The 10,570-nt window shown below is 42.8% G+C and overlaps 1 protein-coding gene across 1 annotated transcript in view; it reads right to left on the bottom strand.

The window, feature by feature from the left end:
- Window positions 1-431: 431 nt before the first annotated feature.
- Window positions 432-10,570, bottom strand: part of PLXNC1 (plexin C1) — a 71,126-nt gene continuing 60,987 nt past the window's right edge. Inside the window, exons 25-31 of the mRNA XM_064702061.1 lie at window positions 10,327-10,358; window positions 10,131-10,238; window positions 8,041-8,204; window positions 7,455-7,602; window positions 5,485-5,625; window positions 5,316-5,390; window positions 432-3,666 (exon numbers count right to left, since the gene is read on the bottom strand). Coding sequence (XP_064558131.1) covers window positions 3,562-3,666; window positions 5,316-5,390; window positions 5,485-5,625; window positions 7,455-7,602; window positions 8,041-8,204; window positions 10,131-10,238; window positions 10,327-10,358 — 773 coding nt within the window. The 3' untranslated portion in view covers window positions 432-3,561. The remainder of the gene's footprint in view (window positions 3,667-5,315; window positions 5,391-5,484; window positions 5,626-7,454; window positions 7,603-8,040; window positions 8,205-10,130; window positions 10,239-10,326; window positions 10,359-10,570) is intronic.

Below are 10,570 nucleotides of genomic sequence, written 5' to 3'. Positions count from 1 at the left end.
GTTTTTTAAAAGAATCATCACCCTCAGAGCTGTTAAGTGGTGCAGTTGAAGTGAAAATCCTGAAGGCTGTGTGGAGGTGTGGCGGGCACTGCACAATCAGCCTGTCCCTGGCCTTTTCCAGCTTCTCACAGGTGGGAAGGCAGCTGGGAATCCTCTGGCCCAGGGAATCTCCCTCCATTCAGACTCTGCAGCTGCTGGAGTTTAGGCCAGTGCCTATCCTCCCCAGCATCATCAGAAGTTAGATTCTACCTTCCTGTACCTCTTCCCAATTTCAGGCTGATGAAAGTGTGCTGTGCTGACCTGCAGGGCTGGAGCTGCAGCACTGCTCATCTGATGCCACTCTGTGTCTCACACTCCATTCCTGGCATGACCTTGCCTTGTTACCAGCTGTGTTTGCTTTCTTGTAACCATTTTAAAGTACACAATCAAACTAACCTCCAAATGCTTTTATTCTAGATAAACCCATACAAACACCAACATGTATTTGTCTTTGCACTTTTTTAAACCATTCATTTTAAACAACAGGTTAACTTCTGTACAACAGGAATTACTTTACACATTAGTAAGATTTGACTTCAAACTAGATGACTGCAAAATAATGCTCTGTAAGCTAGTGTTAGAAACACGCTGTTTGCCGTAGCAGTTTGCCTGTAAACATGGAAAGTAAGTTGAAGAGAAGTTTGCTTTTCATTTCTGAGGATGTGATTAGAACTGTTGTGTTGCCATAATAGTCAGAGGTGGTTCTTTTTCTCTGTGTGACAGTAATGGCAAATTGCAGATACAGAAGGTGTACCAATGTTTTGTGTGCTGATCCAAACCTACCAAAAGAGCCACAATCACTTAATTATACTTCACATCACTTAGTGAGATCCACTTGATGGGTTACAAAGTCCCAGTATGACTTAAAAATGGTTTACTAACAGAGTGACACTGTTTAGGAGGCTTGAATAAAAGGCAATAATCCTATTCCAGGCTGTAGATAAAGCTACAGGGCCTGCTTCAACACATACTTAATCTCTAGAAATCATTAAAGCTATTGTAGCAAACAAGCAGTAGTACAAATACAGAATAGGACTGATTTTCATTTCCTCATCAATATAAACACATATAGTGAAGTTCACAGGATCAGACCCACGCAAACAGATTATATTTTACAGCTTTTCAAGCAGAAATGTTGGAGTTGTCTTTTCTGCCTGTACAGAAGGTTACTGTTGAACAAAACTATCACAGTTCATTTGAATGCACTGCCAGCAAACACCTGAAGCAGAAGAGAACTAACTGGAAAGTGTAATCCACTCCTGCCTCTCCTTCAGTATCAATTACTGTGCTTTTTCTATTTATTTGATGCTGCTTTAAAAGGTTAGATTAAGAACAATAAAAATCAAGCCCTTACGTGCAGGTATTCCAAGCTTAAGTGCTAGTCAAGCCATGGTCCACTCTTTTAGGACAGAGGGCAAGATAGGTTAGAGGTGTATGGGGTTTTTTCCAATTAAAATTGAACTTATCAAAATACATTGTGCCAGGCAGAGAACTGCTGAAAGTACTGCAACATTGTAGTGCAGTGTCCTGAACAAAGCCATACATTCCATCAAGTATAAAGTGTAAACTTAATAGCAAGTGTAAGACTTGAATTAAAAAAAAACCAACAAAGCCATCACAGTATGGGTTGGTTGGTGGCTGCCCTCTCTGGTATGCAAGAGGAACAACTTGTGCAATCACATGGTAGGGAGGGGGCAGACCAGCAGGACCCTGTTTTGTGTTTGCTTTTCTCCACATTAACAGCCTGCCTTGCTTCTGCCACTGGGATTGTGCCTGGGGCCAGCTGCCTTTGTGCCCAGAGCAGGCGGCATTAGCACCGATGCCTGAGCTCTGGGGCTCCTCCAGCTCAGCACCGCGTGCTCCTCCGCTGCCTGGGACCTCTGTGCAGCCAGCTCTGGCTGCTCACAGCCCCAGCACCGGCTTTCTGTACCAAACCTGGGCCACCTGTGCCATTCACAGCCCATGGCACCTTTCCCACTGCCAAGGCAGGTGACAGCTCTGCCCTCGCCTGTGGGCCACTGTGCTACACCACTCACCTGCAGCGGTGGGTCCCTCCAGAAATGTATGGAAATGTATCTATCTCCTTGTCATGAATGCCTTACCTCAAATCTAAGGGCACGTGACAGCCTCAGAACGTGCCTCCTGTGGCTGAAGCAGAGTCCAGGCTGACAAACCCTTTCAGCTCTGTAGGAGAGGGTAGGGTTGTGCTGGTGCTGTAGCAGAGCCAGAGCCACGGCTGCTCCTCTGTCGCTTTGTTTAGAAGCCACTGCCCCAGCCCCATCCCAGCAGCACAGCCATGCCCCTGCTTTCCATGCAAGTGTAATGGACACCTTCCTTCCAAAATGGCCAAGCCTCAAAAAACCCCAGCTGGACTAAGGCAGACAGTTATCTCTCCCCACCCCAACCCCAGCAAGTTTGTATCATTGTCTCAAACCCCAGTCTTCCTGTTCTTAAATATTATTAAACCAACCTTTGAGCTGACCCCCCACATGCTGGCTTTAGGTCTGTGAGGCCCTTGCACACAGATGGCAAGGCTGGCCAGGACCATGGGCACTGATGCATGGGCTGATCATGCACCTGAGTACAGCTTTGTGCACCAAAGTGCAGCCATGGGCAGCTGCTTCATCAAATCACAAGTGTCCTGATGCAGTGCAGTTTCAGCTGTGAAGCTGCTCACAAGTGTTTCACAGCTTATTTAAGGATGGAAAGGTCAAAAATGTAAACACAGACTGATGGTGGCTGAATGCCCTTCTCCAAAAGCCTCCCCTCACCTCTTCCCCTCAGTGGTTCGCTTCACTTTGGACATGGAATTTCTAACCTAACAAAGGTAAGTCTGCCATGTGGCATTTGGCCTTCCAACCTCAGACCCACTGTGTCTGCTAAACACACTTATCCTAAGTGTCACTTTGGTGCCAGGTTGTTGTTGGGTTTTCTTTGATGTGTTTGAGGTTGATTTTTTTTTGTGTTTTTCTTTTGTTTTGGTAGTTTTCTTTTTTTTGTTGTTGTTTTTTGGTGGTTTATTTTTTCTGAACAGGATCTAGCGAACATTTGACTGGAAGGAAGGAAACTGCAGCTGACCCGTATTCTCACCCTCACAATTTGCCAAGCTGCTAAAAGGATGTGGTGAAACATCAGCTTTTTCTCTTAAAAAAAAGAGGTAAGTGACTTGCAAGTTCACATGGGCAACTCTGAACTTACAGTGTATTTTGCACATCTCCTATGACCTTATTTTAAAGTAAGCCAAAAGCTTACTAGATGGTACTTTTCAACCAAAGGGTTATGTGTGCTCAAGTACCTAAAAATGCTGACCCTGCCGACATTGGGTTCACTTTCACATGCCCCTGTGTGAATATGTAACCGTGCCCATATTTCACTCCCAATCGTCGATTACGTGGAATGGTCAGAGTGGAGAAGAGTGTCCAAACGTTTCAAACCCTGTACATAAAGTCAGTCAAAACAGTTTGGGGAGCAGTAGCACTAATAGAAAATCCCCCACAGTGGTGCTGTGAGTCAGTGCTCTGCTCAATGCCATTTGCATTTTTTCTTTTCATCAAATAAGGCTTTTACTTGCTGGAGCTGTTTCTGGACTTCTTCAAACCCCCGTTCTCGCTCGAGTTTGCTGATAATCTGTTAACAATTAGCAGAAGAGAGAATAATTTTTTTTAATGCTTATTTTACTTGCTATTTTACAAAGCCTGTTTTTCTGTACTCTAACAACTACTGACAGAAAAATGCATTGAGTGCCTGCTTATCTGTAAACATTCTTTTCAGACTTTAACACTTTATTTTGGTAGTTTTCCCTTCAAGTCATTCTGATCACAGGATTTGCAACACTTCCACAAAAGAATGACTGAGCCAAGCAAAAAAATCCAAACCAAACCCAACACATGCTCATCTCTCAGACTGTGAGGCAAGGTCAGTGCTCCAGCTTTTACCCTACAGAAGATTTGCAAGTGATATTTTATTTCTCTTCCTCTGCCCTATAAGCCAAGGGCAATAAACTGCCTCTTTAACTCACCCACTTGGCTCTGGCCCAGGTGATAGAATGGAGCACTACTGCTGTCTGAAATCTCAGCTGGGAATGCTACACAGGGACAGGTCTCAGTAAACAATGAAAGAGATTTAGATGCTCCCAGTCAAAAGCCAGAGGGGGAAGAGCAGAGGGAAAATTTCCTTCTAAGGATGGGCTATTTTTAGCCCGTGCTAGCTTCAAAAAAGCAAAAATGGGCACTAAGACTAGAAAGTACACTGAATTCTCCTGTATCAATCATTTTAATGAGCTTAATAAAGGATGATCCCATTTTGAGTATCATCCCAAGCTTGTTTCAGGAGGCAAAGATTTGATGCTGAATCCAGGTAATTTGGGATGTCAGAGATCAGAAGTGGTAAGCCAGCTAACAGGTGACTGAGAGCTGGATGACTACAGCAAGTGCTGGTGCTTGCTGCTGAGGATGAAAGAGAGAAAGGCCTGGTTGCTGGGAAACCCAGACAACCTGCTGGAAGCATAAGGAGGCCTTCAGGCAACACACCCCAGCTGGCTCTTATCTGAGTCCCTGCACAGGAACACGCAGCCTCTGTTAAGGATGCTGAACAAAATGGAGTGGAGAATCCTATCATGCAAAGTGGAGGACAGGGATTTTCTTAGAAAGCAGCTTAGAGATAGCCTGTGACTAAGTACTTTCAGCTGAGGAAAGATTTCTTTTGTTAGTAATAGCAGGGACTGGAAACTATAGCTGTTTCTTTTTAAGAGAAAGACTATTAGAGGAGAGCATTAAGACAGCTGTGATGGGAAAGGAGCAGACAACTCTTGCTTTAAGGCTGTGTGCTCCACTGAGGTGTTTGCACTGACTGTGAAATCAAGAACCCTGGTGCTACAGTCTAATCTGATTCTGAGCCTCCAGGGAAATGGAGCACGTGCACAGGAGTTGTGATGGGCATTTGCAGAGACTCTGCAAACACAGTAAAACAAGAAGCCTTGGCTATATAGGAACTTCCTCAAAACTGCAGGGAAAATGTTATTGCTACAGCCTCTGTGCAATGCAGCAGTGACAGCAAAGGGCACTGACAAACCCTTGGCCTGTGCCCCCTCAGAGGGGCGGGGGCTGCAGCGCCCGGGGGCTGTGCTGCTCCAGCCCCTCCCAGCTCCGCAGCAGCCACGGCTGCATTAAGGAGGGGCTGCCTTGGGGGTGGCACCCAGCAGGTCCCACAGCAGCCCAGCCCTTGGTTACTGTGTTACCCCACATTAAGGATTCAGCTGAAATTGCAGATGTGCTTACCTCGTCATAGTATTTCACTATGTATTTGTAGATTTCAAACAAGGCCACTTTCTCATTAAATTCATTTTCGTGTTTCTAAAACAGACAACAGTTCTGGTCAGATATTTCTCCTTTAAAAAAAAAACAACTTAACATGAAAGCAAATGAAGTTGCTGCTTCTAAACCATACCTTAGATTCCTGAGCTAGAAATTCTTCAACCTCTGCAGTGGTCAATGGAGGCAGATCCCTGATGGCTTTGTAGTACGCTTTCACCTCCTTCTTGTAGAGAGGAATGTCCTTAGCATAGAGAAGTTTATTTGTTGGTGCTTCCTTAAAAGAAAAAAATTGAAGCCTTGTAACTTTTCACAGCACAGATTTCCTGAGGTTCCACCTCCACACAGTTAATTACATCTAATTGTGTCTGTGTGACTCATTTTTCTTTGCTGTGCTTATATGCAAGGAACCAAGATTATAAAACAAAGATGCAAACCAGAGGCAGGATTTCACTAATAGTGTATTGTGTTTCATGACAATTGCCATGTAATTATTTCTATTGACATCAGGATTGATGACTTTTTGTCCCTCAGACATATTTTTCTTTCTTACTTCCTCCTTACAGATCCCTAGACCTGAAAGATTTTGAAAGCTGAACCAAAGGGTCTGAGGGCAAAACCCAATTTACGTCCAAGATACAGCAGTACTGCTGAAAGGAAAGTTCCCTGGCAGTGACACACCAGAGAGTCTTGTTAGGTGCTGTCCTGGCAGAGGTTCCCCTAAATCTCTTTGGTCCCTACTACTCCTTTCCCTCAGGGGTTTGAGAGCATGGAGAGCTGACTGCCAGACACACAAAGCCAAAGGGATTTTTCTTCACCCCAGGACTTCAACAACCCCGGCCAGCATTAACCTATCCAGGAGCTTTAGGCTCATTTGAGGAAATAAGTGCTGATGCTTGTGATAGGAGCCAAAGCCCCACCTGGAAAACTGATTTTCAGAATGTAAAAGTGGGGGCTGGTAGTTTCCTGTTTAAGGTCTGGGCAATAAGTGACATAACCTTGTGTTATGTTGTCACCACTGCTTCCAATTGTGATGAAGTAATTTAAATGTTTGTTTTCTAAATGGCTAAGAGATGTCTCAAGATAAAAGCCTAAAAATCATGAAGGTAAATACATTTTAGTATTAGAAGGACACAAGATATTTGCTGCATTGCAAACCTTTATCAGGCTTCAGCACCCCTTTTCAAATAGCTAACAGGAGCTGTTGTTTCAACAATTCTGCATAGTGGATGTTAAACACAGAAACCTAACAACCATGCTCATTTTACAGTTTTTCCATCAAGGAAGTGATGTGATTAGCTTTAATTTATGATACTTCACTTGTAAAGCAAGAGAAACAAGCACAATAATTGCTATTTACCTTTAACAGATAAGCAGTTGGATTAGATCACATAGGAAATTAGTCCATTTTAATATAAGTTTTTTCAGGCTAAAAAGTTTCTAGCCTGTTTTTCTCGGTAGTATGAGCCTGAACAAAAGCTTCCTGCTATGGTCCAAAGAAAAGGAAAATACCCTGGGGAAAAAGGAAGTATTTCTGATCCCCAGAGTTCTGGACACTATACTAAAGAGTTTTTGAATGTAAGATTCCTGAACTTGTTGCTCCAGCAAATAATTTTGCATATAAAAAGGGAGCAGCTAATATATGTGAAAGGAACTGTTTCAGTCTTCAGAGGTCTTTCAGTATTGTTACAGCTTCCACTAGCTTATTGTGAGTGTTTTCTGCACACTGGTGTGTGGCAGACAAAATCTGGACTACTTATCAAATAACGTTAATACTTTTAAGACCTTTGTTTAAAACTCCATTAGAACTTTACAATTTCCATCTTCTTGCCACCTATTGTGTAAACACACTGTGCAGAACTGAACTGCAGAGAAAACAAGCAGCAGTTAACTATAAATAAGGCATTCTCATAGCTGTATCTGTCTACCAGTGAATTCTTCAGTCTCAGGAGACAGAGAAACGAGGAATGGAAACCCAGCTTAATTAGGCCCTTGACAATTCTGCCCCCAATATCAGCAGATCCAGAATTTCATCATCCTAATCATTATACATTTGAAAAACGCATTTGTTGAGAAAGTAAGAGAAGACTGGAGGGGCAGCATTACCTTCCCCAGTGTCTGTTCTGCGAGAGAAAAGGCATCCATGAAGGCCTGTGCGATTACAGACAGACAGCCATCTATGTGTGAAGTCTTCTTAATGTCAAAGACAAACTGGGGATTCTTCAGTATGTTCACCCAGAAGCGAAGAGGAAGACTAGACAGGAGAAAGAACAAACATCTTTAAAATCAACCACTCAAATAGCACAACTGCTTTTAAATGGTCCTTAATTGCAACTGCACTCATGGAACAAAGCACATTCCTGGCTGCTTCTTCACACTAAAAAAGGGGTCAGGGAACAAAGGCTACAGAGCAAACGCATCTGTCAGGCACCCAGCTTCAAATAATGCTCCCAATCTGCAGCTACTTCTTTCAGAGTGAGAAGTCGGTGTGCAGGCTGCACAGACCTGGAAGCTCTGATGGTTTGTGTTGTATTAAATCAATACACTAAAGTTACTGTTATCCACAAAGCCAAACCACATCTTATTCCCAGACATGCCAAAATCTTATTCTTCTGCTCACACCTGACACATTTCATTTTTGCAACTGTGTTCAGAGAGCACACACCCCCCTGTTTATATCCCATGGGCATACCTGTTGGTTTTCCATATGTGAACCACATCAGGATCAGTAATTTTTTTGCTCTCAGCCTGGGCATCCAAAAAGTCAAAGAAGTACTTGATGGCAACAGGTGCTTTATTGTTGGGTAAACTCCAAATGCTCCTGAAGAGCTTTTCAACAACTGCATGAATTGCCACCTAAAAGTAACAAAGTTAATAGTTTGTTACTATTACACAAGCAAAGAATAGGATGTTTTACCTCAGAGAGTTGTGTGTGCCCCTAGACAACCACACATAGAAAATTACCATATGCTTGTGGCAAACATCAAGGCCATTGGCAAACAGGACAGTAACAAAAATGGAACTACAATACATCACAATGAGCTCCTTCCATATGTCACGTGTCCTGTAGCTCTGTTACAGGAGAATCATGGTGAATTCTGTGATAAATCACAGGTGGAAAGAACCACTTGGGCTAATAAACACAACATCCACTCTTGGGATACTGCTGCCACTGTTGCTAAAAGCATTTGAAATTTGTGACTGGAATTAAGAGGGAGGTGAGAAAAAAGCAGTTTAGCCACTTTCCTAGGGCACTGGTCTTCCAGGTGCCATCTGTGACACAATCTCAACACGTGCTCATCAACACTTCACAGCCAAGTGGCTCTGGCATTTGATCTAATTCTAGAATAACAGCTTTGGGTGCTATAAGACACTAATATTAGAGAGAAGAACTGAAAACTGGATATTTCTGATACCTAAGTGTAGATATTTGGCTCATTAAAGGTAGGGTTTGGTTGCTGCTGGACTCACTGACATAATCACTGAGTATTTATAAGTAGAGGCAAACAAAGGAAAACACTGTTTTGTGCTTTATTTCTTCACATCTGTTTTGAAGCTCAGTTCAGCCCAATCTTCTCTTGACAAGAAGGATTTAATCATATCCCAGGGCCTTGATGAATTCGGGCCAGTTCATTTCATGGGGTAAACTCTGAGATTGTGTCTGTGTGCATGTATGGGAGACAGGGGAGCAGAGAGAGAGAGAGAGATGGTGAGATGCAATTTCATTTAGTGCACAGCCTATCATGAGAGGAATTTCACAGCAAAGAATATCACAGCTCTGTTGTTCAGGGCAGTGTCCTACTTTGGAGTAGATGATTAATTTAAAGCCCTTTAAAAGGCCTATTTCTAAAAAGCCTGATCTTTTCTTCTGTACCTCAGTCTTCCACCATAAGACATTACTGGTTTACTCCAGCATTTCCTGAGGGCTCATGTTAGTTTTCACAGGTAATGAGAAATGACCAGTCTTCACTCTCACTTTGGGGACTGTCCCAAATTACTTCAGATGCTATCAACAGCCTAATTAAATAATGATTGATAGACTTTTAAATGCAAGAAGGCTATAATCATCATCCCTTCAGGCCTCTTGCACAGCTCAGTGTTGTGCACCCATGAATATTTTATGCAATATGCTGTTGCAAAGAGCTTTCTAACCATTTGGAGTTAAGTCAGAAACAAAATGACGTTACCAGAGGGAGCGAGCAGGACTTATTCCTAAGCAATGCACATTGTATAAATTAGGTACTTGTATTATAAATCCTAAAGACCTTGCTTTTAAAGTTAATCTAGTTATTTTGAATGCCTAATCTGAAACCATAACAGATTATTTCATTTTGTGGGCAGTATCTTGTGAAACTCAGGCTTCAGAAGTTGTCTCTAAGCTGGGCAAACGCTAGAGCAGAATGAGGAGATTGTTGACTGAAAGCTGTCATTCCAGAGTGGCTCATTCTCACCCTATGGAACTCTGTGGTAAAACTCACTTTCCATGGGCTAAATAACAACCTTTTTCTTTAACCTGAGAAGAAGGTTGTGCTTACTAAGGAGATACTATGTGTAATCAGACAATTTTAGAACTCTAGTATTAGAAAACCTGAAATGTGTCTGTCTTTGCAAAAGGTCATGCCCCATAGTTAGCGTGGCGATTTTTGGATGCCACCTTTTCATTTAATATTTAATTTACACTCAGGAAGTCTGCACTACTTCTGGTTTTGTTTGTGTTTCTGTTATGCCAAACTATCCAAGCCAACACCAGCCCTCCCCCAAAACAAAGCCTTTACAGTTTACCTTGGTTGACAGAAGTTTTGTGAGATACATTTCTTTCACTTTGAATTTTTGTTTTCCTTTGTGACCTGCTCCCTTCACATCTTTGTTTGCTTCAGAGTCTGGTAAAATCTGTTACAAAGAGATTAGAGAGATTACACAGATCCAAATACAGCTCAGTATTAAATCTACCACTCAGCAGTGGAATGATTCAACTCACCAAATGACAGTGTTCGTCTGAGTAGTCCACATCTAAACAACAAAAGCAGAGAGCCATTAATGAAACACACAGCCACAAGCTTGTGAGTTCTGCTGGGCTCTGGGCCGTGCAGCAGGGTGCATCCAAGATGCCAAACAAGCAGAGTCAGTGTCATCCTTTCCTGCCTGCACTGTGGGGAAGTCTCTGAGAAATGCATGGACCCTGTGCACCTCCCTAGTGCCAACCTGTAGCTTGGACCACTGTG

This window comes from Zonotrichia leucophrys, chromosome 1A, assembly GCF_028769735.1.
Source record: "Zonotrichia leucophrys gambelii isolate GWCS_2022_RI chromosome 1A, RI_Zleu_2.0, whole genome shotgun sequence".
Taxonomy (NCBI): Eukaryota; Metazoa; Chordata; class Aves; order Passeriformes; family Passerellidae; genus Zonotrichia; species Zonotrichia leucophrys.
Note: the sequence above shows the minus strand (reverse complement) of the source record. Positions and strands in the feature narration are given on the sequence as shown.